At 47.2% G+C, this 16,080-nt stretch overlaps 1 protein-coding gene across 11 annotated transcripts in view; it reads right to left on the bottom strand.

The window, feature by feature from the left end:
• Window positions 1-618: 618 nt before the first annotated feature.
• Window positions 619-16,080, bottom strand: part of sulf1 (sulfatase 1) — a gene marked incomplete at its 3' end in the record, with an annotated part of 72,021 nt that continues 56,559 nt past the window's right edge. Inside the window, exons 9-21 of one of the 11 annotated variants that reach the window (XM_083778538.1) lie at window positions 15,778-15,834; window positions 13,055-13,181; window positions 9,861-10,098; window positions 8,422-8,668; window positions 7,965-8,061; window positions 7,461-7,555; window positions 7,194-7,265; window positions 6,088-6,263; window positions 5,821-5,963; window positions 5,336-5,459; window positions 3,597-3,630; window positions 2,761-2,811; window positions 1,501-1,685 (exon numbers count right to left, since the gene is read on the bottom strand). In XM_083778538.1, the coding sequence (XP_083634664.1) occupies window positions 1,652-1,685; window positions 2,761-2,811; window positions 3,597-3,630; window positions 5,336-5,459; window positions 5,821-5,963; window positions 6,088-6,263; window positions 7,194-7,265; window positions 7,461-7,555; window positions 7,965-8,061; window positions 8,422-8,668; window positions 9,861-10,098; window positions 13,055-13,181; window positions 15,778-15,834 (1,495 nt within the window). Of the gene's footprint in view, window positions 1,686-2,760; window positions 2,812-3,596; window positions 3,631-5,335; window positions 5,460-5,820; window positions 5,964-6,087; window positions 6,264-7,193; window positions 7,266-7,460; window positions 7,556-7,964; window positions 8,062-8,421; window positions 8,669-9,860; window positions 10,099-13,054; window positions 13,182-15,773; window positions 15,835-16,080 lie in introns of those variants that run through there. The other 10 variants (XM_083778539.1, XM_083778540.1, XM_083778531.1 and 7 more) reach the window with 10 other exon arrangements.

Here is a 16,080-nt window from a genome sequence, read left to right as displayed (position 1 = left end):
TGTCGCCGTGGAAAGCCAAAAATGTTCAAAAGTGCATTTGGGGGCCAACTGTTGGCATCTGAATGGTGAGTGGTTACATTTATAATAATTTATGAATAGTCTGTTCCAAGACTACATGTACCTGACTTAGGCTAATGCTATCCATTCAGATGCTGAAATGGTTTCACCATTCTAATATACAGTGCGTGTGTGTGTGTGTGTGTGTGTGTGTGTGTGTGAGTGTGTGATTGATATATATATATATATATATATATATATACATACATACATATCCCTCTGCCAGGGAGGGTTTGGTACTACACACACACACACACACACACACACACACACACACACACACACACACACACACACACACACACACACACACACACACACACACACACACACACACACACACACACACACACAGTATATTTATATACAGTATATACACATATATATACATTGTATATATGGCATACATATATAACAGACATACTGTGTACACAGTATATACAGTATATGTAACTGCCGTTGTCAATCTGGAATTAAAATGACTTCCAATATTTAATCTTACTGTAGCTGCGTTAAGGCTTTTGTCATTTCTAAATATATATTTGGAAGAAAAAACATAACACTAATGAATGAAAGCGCCTGTAAAAAAAATAAACAAAAATAACTTTAATACTCATTATACAGCTCTGACTTTCGACCGAGTGACATCACTCGCCGCCACTCTTGGCGAGCTCGTCTCCCAATCCCGGTGTCTCTGTGACAAGCAGCCGTCCAATGTCTGCCATGCGTCTTGCCTCACAGGGCCTGATTGGAGGGCTGAGGCTGGGCGCCACTGCCCTCATAGTCCAGGGTCGAGAGCAGCGCCCCCCCTGCACTCGGTGGGGTTCTAGTCTGTGTGTGGGTGTTGGCGCTGGCCGGCACCTCGGGCCTACGTGTCTGTGGGGAGAGAGGGAGGTAGCCCTGGGACTGGAATATGTCTTGGTCATCCTCAGCCTCTAGGCTAGGATGGGAGTTGGGCTCCGGCAGCAGCTGCTGCAGCGCACGCAGCACGCCACCGTGCCGCGTCTCCAGCTCCGTCATCCCGTTCCCGCTGAAATCCCCTTCCTCTCCGTCCATCTCCTCCAGCTGCCGGGTCCACGTGTCGCCGCGAGCGGCGGCGGCCCCTCGCCTCCTGGGTGTCGATGTCACAGAGGACGTTCCGAGTCGGCCTATTGGCCTCTCGGGAAGGTCGTTCGCAGCAGATTCCAGTCTCCTCTCCGACGTGGGTGTGGGCCTGGGTGTGGCTGGCGGTGGCGTGCTGGGAGCGGGGGTGGTGCGGCCAGCTGTGGCACTCGCCTGGTTTGGTCTGACCGGCCCTGGCCACGCTTCCTTCACCGTGGGCCACGCCTCTCCTCCGCTGCCCTCCTCCAGGCCCCCACCCCCGGCCCCGGAGCCCAGGTCTGCCAGGGAGGGGTCGTGGACAAGTGTATGGGTTCGGTTGAGTTTGTTTAAAATGTGTCGCAGTGCAAACATATGATCTATATCCTTCTGGAAGGTGACCCAGTCGTCCGGGCTGGGGCCGTAGTCGGGCCTGTACCCGTATAGGCTCTCGTTGATGCTATACAGATCCTCCAGTCCCTGCCAATCCACCTCCTCCTCCGTCAAATTAGGAAGCTTAACCTTGTCGTCCATCCCATATTGGCTGTGTGCTGCGGAGAGAGAGAGATATAGAACCAGTTAGGGTTATGGTGGAAGGAGAGTTCACCAGTATACAACAGGGAGCTGCTTTTAAAGTCTGGTCAGATGGCATGCAGTCATGTCCAGCTCCTGGCTTTGCCTTTCACTAGGGCAGCCAGCTTCCAACGGGCATGCATGCGCGCGCAAACACACACAAACGCGTGCGCACGCACACACACACACGCACACGCACACGCACACGCACACGCACACACACACACACACACACACACACACACACACACACACACACACACACACACACACACACACACACACTGAAGCATCACTAGTTAAACACAGCACCCACACTATGGCGAAGCCGAGAGTAGTGCAACAAACGCATGCTGCCTTAGAAACATCAAGCCAAAAAAAAAAAAAAATCCCAAGTTATTTTGTGTTGCATGATTTAAAAATAATAAAAAATGAAACGCTGTCTACATTTCAGCACAGAACAAGTAATGGCATGAGTAGCAATTATTGGCCTGAGTTGGAATGAAATAAACATCTAGGCAACCTGAAATTAAAGAATCAAAAAAGGAGTAAAGGGGAAAAACATGATGAACTTCTGCAAAAAAGGAGAATTTTCAGAAGAAATAAGAGAATGTCGGCTGCTGAGTGGTTCATCCCAAGAACAAAAGACAAAACACTATATTATATTGAGGAAGGCAAATCAAAACACAATTAAAGCAAAAGGCTAAATTACATTGGATGTCAATAGATTAGCAGCCAATAGAGGAAAATGAAATATGTCACACTAAACTGATCACAGAGAATCAATACTGTTGTCTCTTGGTTGATCAATGTTCTTGTAACTACCACTACTGTAGTGTCTAATACAGTGGTTCTCAAAGTGGGGTCCAGGGTCCCTCAGGTTACCTTGAGGGTATTCTAAATGGACCGTTACAGGTCTGTAACTCTGAGAGTGTACAAATATGTACATTCTCAGAGCTATGCAGGTCCTTGAAATTAAAAAGTTTGAGAACCACTGGTCTAGTGTAAGACGAAGAGGAGTGGAGAGGGTTTGACATAGACTCAGAGACTCACAGATAGGAGAAGCTCGGTCTCCTCTTTGACCATTTTCGATGCTGCTGTTGCCTGGTAAGCAGGTGGCCAGAAACAAAGGTCAAAAGGGTCAGCGGCAGGACAGAGAGGTCACAGCAACTCGAGTGTCCATAGACTACCACTAGCTGATGCCATGAGCAGAAACAAATGAAGGGTCATTCGGATGGTGATGGCTATGTATGTTCTGTGGATATGGCTGGCGTGAAAGGGTGATGTTGAAGACCAATGTGTGAATTGTGGAATGATGCAGAGATGATGACGGAGTTGATGCCATGATTCCATGCATTTGCATTCACGTGCATTTTAGGTTTAGGGTGGGGCTCAGTTGAAAGAACATTTTCAGAGCAACTTTATCTGGATATGCAGGTATACAAATTTGTTTTTCAGTCACTCATGCTATAGCTATACAGAAATTAGCCACAGGCCCAACTGAGTCCACAGACACTAGGCTCGCTTGAGCCGCGATGCAATGAATAAATAAATAAAAAGCAGGAGTGAACGAGTTTACTCTACAAATGAACCAGCTGATATGAGTGTTCTGCCTGTTGCAGTGGCCGCAAATGACTTTCTTTGCCACAATACAGTAGATATAAAATGCCCGTAGAAATGGTGACAATGGAAGCTGCTTCAATCAAAAGAGAAAAACAGAATCAAAACAGGTCAGTGGTGATTTGTTAGCGGTGCGTCCCCAGCATGCAGCCACAGATCAAAAGCGCTGGCAACTCCGACGGATGGATATTAGTGGGAATATGAGGCAGGTTTGGCCCATGCATGTGTTAAAGAAAGCCACTGAAGAGAAATATAAAAGGTTTGGATACCTGTGTGGCTCATAGCTTCCTCCATCTTTACCTCCTGATCAGGAAAATAAAAGCAATTGAATGTTAATGCTTTGAATCGAAGAGATAGTGGGTGGTCGGGGGGGGGGGGGGTTGGCAGGTATAGGGATACGACATTCACATTGAGGATTCCTTCATGCACTGCAGCTTCAACTCCCTACGGAGAAATGCAATTATTGGATGAAGAGAGGCCACGAGATGGGAATAAGGATGGATGCGAGGGAGGTAGAGATACGGCTGCAGGGAGGAAACGAGGAGGTCTCCTTTGATTGGGTTGTACAGAAAGATGAGGTCGTATCAGATGGGAGTGATTGGAACAGTGAGAAGTTCAATGGTGGTGGGGAGTGGGCTGGGGGGGGGGGGGGGGGGGGTGTTCCCTTGAAGGCAGAATGCCTTCAAGCCATTCAATCAGGTGACGATGATGTCCAGTGCATGAGTCACACGCCACAAATAGATGGAAGTTATTGCTGGATCCAATTCACCAGACCGTTTCACTTTCTGACAATCTCCCCTTCCAATGGAAACACTGCTGTGTAACCGCAATAACAATTTCATGGGTTCGGGGGAGTTGGCAGGTGACCCAGGCAAAGAGTGCTGGTAACAGGCCAGTGCTGGTAACAGATTTCAGGGCTGCCGTGTGAGAGACATTGCTGGCAGCGTTTCGAAAACGACATGCCAGTGTTCAAACGCACGCCGTCTGTCTGAGAGACACGCTTGGCCACTATGATTGTCCACCCTCCAGCTCTGATAATTACTGACATGGAGGGATTTTTGTTTTGGTCCTCTGGACATAAACAAGACCACCAGCTCTTGCTGCATAGACACACACACAGCAGCACTCAGCCTTAGATCACTACGGCAACGTTACTTATTAGCAGGTCTGCTGCGGTTGGCGTGAGAGGATTTTGTTCCCCATGGAGGTTAAAGAATTAAATAATAATGTTGGCTGATGATGATCATGTGAAGTGACGGCCTCAATAGCCGTGTGGACAGTGACCTCCAAATAACATCACATAACACTTGTGAGTCATAGTGTGGGGGGAATGTGGTTGGTGGGGGGGGTTCTGCTCCAGGACACATAATGATATAGCAAGGGCTAAGTGGGTGCTTGTTTTATAACTCTATACCAGTACATCTGTGTGGAATAGTGTGGTGCAATTCAGTACAAAAAAAAAAGTGTGTGTGTGTGTGTGTGTGGTGGAGACAGGCAACAGGTCACAGGAGATCAGGCAGTGCTAGGATGAGAACTGAGAAAGTAAAACCATGAGTTTGTGTTTGTGAGAGTGCGTGTGTGTGTGTGTGTGTGTGTGTGTGTGTGTGTGTGTGTGTGTGTGTTGGGTCAAACGATGATGATCCCTTGACCTTCACCTGAAATGCCAGCATACATCATCCATGGGAGTGGACAACCCCCATTCACATGCAGCATGCAAACACAAACTGCTTCGACTGAACCAGATTGGAAACATACCACCAAACCACAGTGACGTTACACAAGCCAATATATCACATGCCCAATGTGTAACCAATACACATGATGATATAACACTTGTAATTTGTTGTTTCTAAAACCCGTTCAGTCTTTGCTGTCTTGAAAGTTTACATTACAACAACAACCACAGTAATCAGGCCACTGAGCCAGTTTTGAGTCCGCCCATCTGCTTGTATATTTGAGGGCAGGTACAGGAGGTAGGCAGAAACGTCAAGAGGTGTTGGTTTTGTACCTGTATCCTGGCCTTTGGGACGAGGGTTACACTGTTTGTGGCCTTGACAACTTCTCATCTCCATCAGCTGAGCATGAAGGGTGTTGAGGACGTCCCGATCGACTGAGTACACAGCGTTGGTCAGCTGCACACATAAACAGGACACATATTAATGTTTGATTCACACATGTCTATTCAGTCTTTGTCTAAAAGGAGGGCTGTGGACAGTTAAGAAACTTGCCTTGCCTACCAGTGACATCAACTTTAAGCAGGTTTTGTTCATTTCAAACTTGAAATTAAAGGAAAAAACTTTTTAACCCATTAAGACCTGAGGCAGATTCTACAAATGCCTTCTAAATGAGTAGTTCTCACACTTTAAAGATGTTAAAAAATAGCTGATGTACAAGCTTGCAGCGTGGCACATGCTGTGAACTTGTATGTCTGTTTTTCTTTTATAGCCAACGCTAAACTCGAATCAATCAATCACAGCATTGTCATTATCTCACCTGGTAGGGGTCATTGTTGAGGTCAAAGTACTCCAGGAAGCCGGTGGCGAACTCACAGAACAGTGTGTTGTGAGTCTCGTTGATGGTTCTCAAGCACCAGTAGGTGTTGTTGTTGGAGCTGGTGCAAGCACAGAACCCACCCACTGCAGGACAAACAAAGGTCAGCTACTGCTTAGTGTATTGTAATTATTATTCATAATAGTTCACATTTTGTTTTAGTAATACATCAAAAACGGCATCAAGACAGTGTGCAGTGTAGTTACGTACAGTTCCAGAAGGGGGCCGTCTGCCAGTGGTCATTGTTGTGGGTGAAGCAAGTGAGGCCGGGCAGACTGCAGTCGTCTCCTTTCCTCTGCCGCTTCCTCTCCTTCCTCTCCTTCTTCCTCCTGCGGATCTCGTTGTACAGCTGGGCCTTCCCATCCACTTCCTGCGCCGCCTCCCTGCTGGACAGAAAGGAGGACTAATCACCCAACATGTTGATATAATTTGCTCGTGCACTTTCGATGCCAGTAACCACGGCCACAGACAAGACCTTGTGGATGGGGAACTTCCAGAAGGCAGAAGTGTATGCCAGTACATGACAGTGTGTTTACTTCATGTTTGAGCTCTTACTAATGTCCAATGTTCCCCCCGGGTTGACATTCGAGCCACTGTCCCCTCTTCCTCGCTGCCTGAACACACCAGAGACAGCATTTGAACAGCTGCTTTGTATCGGCATAATCCATTCCCAATGTTTCGCAGTGCAAGCTGATCACTCTGTTTGAGGGCTTGACTGACTTCCCCTGCGCTGAATCATTCTGTCTTTTCCATGAGGCTCGGACGATCATTTCCAGACATGCACACGTCATGTTGTGCACAACAACACACACACATACAAAGGTTAGGTAAACAAGGACGTTATGTGGTTGCTTTGGCATTCATGCCCCACTGGAGTACACAGGCACTCGTGGTAAACTTGCGGGGCGACGTGTGGGTTTCAGAAATAACTAGTTTTATTACCCCAGAGCACATTACCTCATACACCCCCCTTCCCCCACACACACACACACACGCTACACCAGTCAGGTAAATTGGGACCTGCAAAGTCATTCAAACAAAAGTGAGGTTTAGTTACGACATTTACAAGATGCCAGGGGAATAAATCAGCATACGCGCCGACCATGCAAATGTATGACTTGACTAGCATCAAACGTCACCTCGTTAACATAATGTTACAACAAGGAAGGGAACAGTCAGATGCAGTTAGAATATTAGATGGGTGTGTGACACGTGTTTAATATGTGTCAGCTGCAGGAAGGTGAGAGTGGTTAACATGGAAAGGGAATAACCATGAACGGGGGCAAACCAACACTTGTACGGGAAAAGGAACTCACTTAAAGGGATGGAGTTGGAGATTCTTGTTCTTCAATCTCTCTGCCTTGTTTCTCTCTCCTTTGCTATAGTAGCTGGTTTTAATAAACAGAGAAAGACACTAAGGTCCTGGGAGAAAACCTTCATCTATCATGGACTCTAAAACGGATCTGGCGTAAGGCCTAAAAGAAGCTATAGTTGGAAATAAGTTGGAATACTATGTGAGAAAAACACAAAAGAAGAAGAGGGGGAACTTGGGGAAGTGTCTGTGGTCAATGTAGATGACTGACCTTTTCTTGTCACAGTTACAATCGTCTGGTCTTCTCCTCTTTAAGTGGCCTCTTACTTCACGGAGGTTTTTGATTTTGTCTTGAAGTGCTTCAATCTGGAAATGAGTATAAAACAAACAGGATAATTATACATGCAGGAGTTAGAACAAGGACAGATTTTTCTGCTTATTCCTCTCCCTGTCTCTTTGATTCAATTTATTCCGTTTGAAGTTCTTGTAAAAGTACCCTTGTTTGAATTATATTGTTCCATTCATTCAATGTAATCAGATCTTTTGTAATCAAAATGACAGCTTGACATTCTAAGCATTTAGCGGATGCTCTTTGAAGAGGAAGTTGGAGTGGATGTAAAGCAAATCAATCTGAAAATCATAACTTAAATTAGGAAAGTACAATCAAACCAATGGTAAGGCATGCATGAGCTAAAACCACAGTGCCCAGCCAGAGGCGGTGTATCTTTCAGTGATGTTACAGCATGGGACATGGACATGGGTTTGCTTTACTCACCTCTTGGTCTACGTAGCTCTTATGGTCTTTCCAGGCTTTGGAGGACTGGTAGATCTCTCTTTCACAATGGATTGTGTCGTTCATAAGTATGTAGCACCTGCAACGGAGACATTTCACACCTGTTTAATACACAGCTCTCTGGACAGAATCAAGCAATAATTAAACACTTCTGAAGGCAGCCAAGTAAACCCATTTTGGGAGGGACCCTCTTTTGGTGTTTCAAGCATTCTGCTATACTTTAGCTATTGAAAAATAGCAGATCTACAAGCTCATAGCGCGCCACTGAGTGGCGCGCTATGAACTTGTAGGTCTGCTATTTTTGAAAAATCGTTAAAATGTGCCTCAAATCTTTCAGAAAATTGTCATGATTTAGAAAACTTTTTATTTTTATTTCGACGTCAGGCCTAAATGGGTTAAAATAATATCTTGAGGAGTTAAACAGAGACGCAGATCTTACTTGTGGGTGACCTTGACGGAGTTGGGGTATCCCACAGCATTGGTGTCATCAGCCAGCATCTCCTCTGAGCCGTCGTCTGTCCCCAGGCCAAAGTCTGGGTCCGCTGGCTCATAGTGGCGCTTTGTGATGACACGGTGCCGGACAGCCGTCTGGTCATCCGCCTGCAGGTCGATATCATATATCTGACCTTCGAACTCCACAGACAGAGACCTGGCAGGCCTGGTGTGGACAAAACGAGGCCGATAACCTGCAAAAGGAGGTTAACAAATATATACAGATTAAGTATTATTATTGTTTGGTGCAAGATGGGACATGCTGTAGGACATTTACAACAAGAGCCTGATAGTTGAGTAACTTGAGAAAGGTTTTTGATTGACAAATAAGGCTTGTTTGCACATAATCCTGCAACTTTTTCTGCCTTTACACCAAATCTCAGCCAATCCACAAGAACACAATGCCTTATGTTGTGACATGTTGCAAACATGCTGATCTGCTATTTTTTTCAGAATACAGACACGCTAAGGTTCATGTGGTTAATTACTTTTCTGACACTATTTAAATTGTCCTGATTGAGTAAACCCTACCCAACTGAAGCTCCACAGAGAAAATCATTCTCAGTTGATTCAGATACTGTACTTAGTTCAGTTGCTACACTTAAATGCTACACTAGATGGCGTCAAAGCATCAATTGCACCAAAATGCACACAGCTTCACAAGAATGCATTTATTTCCCCCCAGCAGCTGTTGTCTATCTACCGGTATACTACAGTAGTCTGAGGATAATTCAATATAATGCTATGTATTGTCCTATTTATTGTCCTAATGGCATTACATTATTTTATGTAAAAAGAAAAGGAAAAAATACATACCATACACTATTACTTTGTATTATAGGCCTACTAGTGCTAGATTTAAATAAAGAAGAGCCAGCTATAAACATTCAGTCATCAAAAAATTATACATGCATACAAAATAGTAATAAATAAACAAATACATACAAATAAAATATTAAAGTAAACACAGTCTTCTGCAAGTCGGCTTTATTTAAATGTATTTTAAGTGCAGCCAAGGAGTCTGGACTGGTTTATAGGCTCTGATTGTAATAAAACCTATTCAGATTCTTTTCATCACCACTCATCATAAAAATATTTGATAAGGGATTTGAAAGCATTTGGATTCGATTCGGTTGATTTAGGCGCTTGATACCGGATTGAGTGCTTCCTAAGCCCATTGGCCCGTGCAGTACCTTTGAACCAAAACCACAGGCTTTATTCTTCATTCCACACCTGCGTTCGCGCAGCTCGTTGCGTTGGCGTCATCTGACTTTATTTGTTAAAGGCAGCCAACAAAAGATCAAGATTTCACCAAGCACAGAGACCAATCATCCCCACACATTGTTGTCTGCATGCAACACCAGAAGTTTCTGCACTTTTACTTACGCTGACTGGAGGAGGAGGAGGAGGAGGGCCCGAACTGGCGGTGGCCGCGGCGACCGCCGGCCCTGGCAGGCTTGTAGAGGGCCTGGTCCCCGCAGTCGCAGTCGGCGTTCTGGCCGCCGTCGTAGCTGCTGCGCGACCTCAGGCTGCGGACGCGTTTCCTGGAGCTCTCCTTCAGGCCGCTGCCCTTACACTTCTGGATCCTCCACTTCCCGGTGATCTCCTCTATGCAGTGCCACTTCTGTTCAGACACAAACGAAAGCATTGACGCACAGTGGGGAGTGTATGTGTCTGTGTGTCTGTGTGTGTGTGTGCCTGGGTGTTTTAAGCTTAAAGTGTATGATTTTTAGGAAAGTAGTAAAATCTGAGTTGAAATCGAGACATTATTACCCACGTGAACCTATTCTGGGCATTAATTTGGTGAAAATACATTTGCAGATCTACTACAAGCTCAGAACACGTCGCCTTTATAGGTTGCCTATTTTTGGGGTAAGAGATTTGGTGTAGAGGGTATAATAGAGGGGGCCGTCTATAGGGTGTAAGTGGTTGAATCAGTTAGAGAAATGTATTCACCTATCCTAGTTTGGTCATGTACAATATTTTGACGAGCCAGTGAAGCACAATCTAAGGTTTCCAAATCACAAGGCCTCTGTTTTGCACAGATTCTGATTTGACTCCCAGAGACAAACACGGCTCTTGACAAACACATCAAGCTAGTCCCAGACGGGGCTGTGGGAAAGAATGGCCTCCAAGAGTGGTGAGAAAGATAAACCAAAACCACACGCATGAGATGAATTGGATCGGTCTGGTGTCTGTAAACAACGTGAAACCCCCCTACACACGCATGCCCCCTCCCACTGCTCTGCTGGATGTGTGGAACCCCCCTACACACGCAGACCCCCTCCCACTGCTCTGCTGGATGTGTGGAACCCCCCTACACACGCAGACCCCCTCCCACTGCTCTGCTGGATGTGTGGAACCCCCCTACACACGCAGACCCCCTCCCACTGCTCTGCTGGATGTGTGGAACCCCCCTACACACGCAGACCCCCTCCCACTGCTCTGCTGGATGTGTCCATGCCAAGTGCGTCACCAGCGTAATTCACATCCGTGCACTGTTGTAACATTCTCCTCTGCCACTCTCTCAATGTGCACCCCCCCCCTTGCTGGAGCTGAATACCGGAAGACACGCTGACAGACAGCAGACACTGTCCCAACTCCTGAGGGAACTTGTTGTTGTTTGATTAAACATAATGTGCCACGAAAAATAGCTTCCAATAGCTTAGTTGGTTATTATCGCGTCGAGGAGGTACGTGTCCATAATATCGCCACGAACGGCCAACAAAAGACATCTCTCTTCCACAGTAAATGAAGCGCAGTGATGCCTGATTTATTCTTCACCGTACAATGTGTTCCATGCTGAAAATAGCTGATATACAAGCTCACAACGCGTCGCGTCCGGACACGTTGTGAGCTTGTAGATCAGCCACCCCCAGCATGCAGAGATGCAGGCTCTGAGAACATTCAGAAACTTGCAGCTGCAGCTGAAAGTGCCCCGAAAAGTGAAGAAACTCGCCAGAATGTGAAGGAGAGTCGCCCCGCGGCGAGTGTCCTTCACATTCTGGCGAGTTTCCTTCACGTTTTGGCGAGTCTTCTTGTTACCCTGGAGCTTAATTACTGTGAGCAGTGCTGCTAGCTTTAAGCGGACCAGACGCATCTGTGATCAGTGAGTTGAGTGTGGGAACAGGGCTCCCAACAAAAGGCTGTAAGGCAGATCGGGTTTCCTGTGTATCTGTATCTATCTATCTCTATATATCTCATATCTCTATATCTCTCTCTCTCTCTCTCTCTCTCTCTCTCTCTCTCTCTCTCTCTCTCTCTCTCTCTCTCTCTCTCTCTCTCTCTCTCTCTCTCTCTCTCTCTCTCTCTCTCTCTCTCTCTCTCTCTCTCTCTCTCTCTCTCTCTCTCTCTCTCTCTCTCTCTCTCTCTCTCTCTCTCTCTCTCTCACACACACACACACACACACACACACACACACACACACACACAGACAAACGACTTGTGGATCCAACAGAGCTGTTATATCAACATGGGTCAGGGTTGCATGGAGGGAGGTAATACATGGAGAGATAGGGAGAGAAAATGAGCAAAACAGGCAAAGAGATGTGTTGGCAATGATACAAGCATAGACACAAATGCACCTATGACACGCACGCACACACACAACTGTCTGCTAGTGGTGCAGGCCAGAAGAGAGGGATGCGGATGTCAGAGAGGTGTGTGTGTGTGTGTGTGTGTGTGTGTGTGTGTGTGTGTGTGTGTGTGTGCGTGCGTGCGTGCGTGCGTGCGTGCGTGCGTGCGTGCATTGGTGCGTGCGTGCGAGGAACACTTGACCGCAGTTCAGGCCTGCTCACTAGGAGGTTCTGTTAAATAATGCCAGAGCGACATTTTATGACCAAATCCCCACCCCCATGTTATGCAGCAACACATTAATGTGTGTACTGTACTGTACTGTACACAAATCCACTACAATATTTATAGTACACACACGCACACAGTCACACACACACAGTCACACACACGCAAAGCTAGAACCGCCGCATTAGTAGCATTTAATAAGTGATTGAGTGTTATGTACACACACGCACATGGCAATAAAAAGGCTCTGGTTCGCATTAGTTAGCCCCTCAAACACCCTCTGTGTGCCGTTTAATGCTACCTGCAAATTGTAACAATTTGTATTGTTCAGGTCTGCCTGCTCCCTGGTCACATTACATATACCACTTAATGCTGCTTCAGAATTAATGGCCGGAGATGAAAGGAAGCCCCATCAAATTAGTCTACAACACAACAGTGCAAAAATGCCCAATTATGGACAAATTGATGTAAGTGGCTTTTTTACTTGTGGTTCTGTAGACCGCTGGTCCACCAGGCTGCTAACATGCCAACATTTGGTGATTTTGATGATTGATTTGTACCTGTTGCCATTGGGAAAGAAAGCAAGGAAATGTGACTTGGTGGATATGAAGGCAACTCCCTTCTCGTCACAAAGGGTTCCCAAAGGTTTTAGGAAATAGGTGTGTGTGTGTGTGTGTGTGTGTGTGTGTGTGTGTGTGTGTGTGTGTGTGTGTGAGAGAGAAAGAGAGAGACAGAGACAGAGACAGAGCGAGAGACAGAGAGTTTGTCTGTTGTTTTACCTGTCCTGGCTGCTCACAGGGCGTCTGGAATTCAGCCTGTTGGCAGGTTTCTTTAACCTTCTTGTATTTGGGAAGACTGTTGGTATGCTGGGTGTTGATCGAGTCATCCTTCTTTCTCAAGATCTTTCTGCAAAACAGTGAAAAATCAGTGATGACACAATGGACTTATTCAGCTTGCATATTACATATTACACAACACTGAGCAGTCTACTCTAACACCGGGGCTCCACCGGGCGCGTCAGCATCGAGTCTCCGTCACCGTCAGGGAATGTTCCCTTTTTAATCAATGAAGGGTGGCTCCACTGCCCGCGTTGCTTTGCGTGACTGCATTAAAATTGCCCCGGTTCGACGCACGCGACGGAGACGCAACACGCCCGGTGGAGCCCCGCCATAAGGAGTGTTCTGCCAATGTCAGGTCTATGTTTTGTGATGATAGGTTGTGTGTGCGTGCCGTGTGTGCGTGTGTGTGTGTGCGCACGCACGTGCGTGCACTGAATGGTTATGCAGTGCCTGTGTGTGCCAGCCCCTAGGCCGGGAGCCCAGCTCAGCCTCTCACCGAGTCCAAGGCCAAGCTGTTTGACCTCACCTTGGCACCACATTGGCCCTCTTCACCACCGGGTCCAGCCAAGTCTATGGTAAATCCCATGCCAACTCTGAGTCCCCACCCACCGCACACGCACGCACGCGCACACGCACACACACACACACACACACACACACACACACACACACACACACACACACACAAGCTCTCTGCCAAAGTGTCCTGGCTGTTCGAGACCCACAGACAGAGCGACGACCGCGACAAGAACAAGCTGTCCCCTTCAAGAGTAGAGCCGCTGTCCTGTCCCATCCTGTCTGGGCACACCGGGCCAAAGGGAAAACAGCCAGTGTTCACACACTGGCTGGTTGTTTTCTCTAGCTTCTAGCCAAGGAGGGTGATTAAACAGCTAACAGTTGTTTTCTGTGTAACACCCCGACGGCTGCATTAGAGGCTGCGCAACTGAATTAAATCGCTGCTTCTTTTTTTTCTCTCTCTCTCTCTCTCTCTCTCTCTCTTTCTTTCTGCATGCCGATATGATTGGTTTCTCAAATAGCGGAGCACGGCCCCAGCTGTCAGTCAGTGCCCGGTTGCGACGGCAAGTTACTGGAAAGTAACCGGAGGACATTAAAAACACATTCCATCAAGCACGTGGCCGATGACAGAGTGATAAAATAATACTTTAGCTACCACATGTGACGCAGAGCACGGAGTGCCGCCGTTACTCCTGCGTCTATAAGTAACGGAGTGGAAGGTTCCGCCGAGGCTAATCTCGGCACTCGGGGAACGGAGCCCCGGCGGACAGCCTTCATAAACAGAGTGGATTAATGGAAGGTTGGATTAAAGCGAGCTAAAGCCCCGACAGGTCAAGGGTCGTGGACTTTTCATTTCGTACACAGCCGTCGGGATACCAGCCGGATATTTCCTCTGTCACACAAACATAAGCCAGCAGGGAGACTGATCACCAACAGCAGCAGCGGAGCTAACTGGTTCTCCAGTTAACCTCCTGGGACACGTGTCTGGAGATGCTGACGCAGTCACTAGCGCATGAGCAAAGAATTGAAAGAGGAAAGAAAAAAAGAAACAACTGTGGGATGGGAGAAGGGAATTATGGCAGAGCATCTGTGTGAGGAAAGGAGGGTTTGGGAAAACGGGAACTATCCAAGGGTGTTTCTCTCTGAGGCGTAATATACGGTATCACTACGCCCATTGCCAGTACATCCTGGGACGAAACCAACGATAGGAGACATGTCCTCTGATGCCCTCAATTTCAATCTCAATGACCCCGACGAAGAAGTACATTTATTTGCGCCAGCCAGGTTATTACACATTTCACTCCTCCTGTGGCTAGCGCAGCTCACCATGTTGAGTGAACAAAAAGAGGCGGGCTGAAATGTGACGTGTCACGTTCTTGAAGTATGTACAGATATCTGATGGCAGCAAAAGACAGGTTAAGTAAAGGAACTTGCTGGGTTTACAAATGCGCTATAAAGAGATATGATCTATTCCACAAAGACAACAGGTCATGAAGAAACAGGCAGGTGCCGCCGATAGCTCGGCTGATGCATTCCGCACCGGGGGTGGGGGGTGGGGGGGCGGTGACACGTCCTGTGTGCGGATCGAGTGTGAGCCTTCCTGCCATTCCTCAGGTAACATCATCCTGAGCCTGGCCAGCCCTTGTTTATTTTCTGCGTGTCTAGCTCCACAGTGTTGCTGTAATGTATCCTCTGGCTGTCTGCGGCAGAGCAAGGACAGCAGGCTATGTCAAGTTTAGCGTCTCGGTGGCGTGCTGAATATGCAGCGCGGGGGCCCCCGCGGAGGACAAAGGCTTGGCTTGTTTTCCCCCCGCAACCGGCAGAATGCCCTGTTACACATTGTGTCAGCGCCTCTTGCGTGAACTGTCAGTGTGCCAGCCGTTTATAGACCCACTGAAAAAGCAAGGATATTTCTAACCGTCCCTGCCTTCCAAGCCGACTTGTGGTCAGGAAATGTCTGTCAGATAACAAAAAACTGGGGAACGAGGCTGGGATTCTGCGTGAGGGAAGCACCCACTATGGGCCTCACACTCACACGTCTCTGGTTCAGTGTAATGTTCTGTCGGGCTCGTGTGACACAGACGCGTTCCGAAGTGACAGAGATGTGTGCCTGAGGGGTGGAAAGGGAATAAAGAATGCCAGCTTACCCTCGCTCCACAAGGAATGTGTCCCTCCAGACTTTGGGTTTCCGGTTGGGTTTGAATCTGGGAAAACAAAACGCGCACGGTTTATAGAATTCATATGGCCTGTTGCACTCACTGACAGAAACACAAGTCAGCATTATGCAAGTTGATCACAGTGAGCTTTGCAGGGTCAAGTATGGCTATGGACCATGGAGGAACACAATGTGTTGAAAACTCTTCTTTTGGAGCTTGAAAGCCAATATTTCTGTCCTCTCTGTTGCTCTCAGTCTCTTCCAATGGGATCCAACATTTTGTTATTTGTGTTAT

Source organism: Protomyctophum parallelum (assembly GCF_964188405.1).
Source record: "Protomyctophum parallelum genome assembly, chromosome: 12".
In the NCBI taxonomy this organism is placed as follows: domain Eukaryota; kingdom Metazoa; phylum Chordata; class Actinopteri; order Myctophiformes; family Myctophidae; genus Protomyctophum; species Protomyctophum parallelum.
This window is presented reverse-complemented; position numbering and strand designations above follow the sequence as displayed.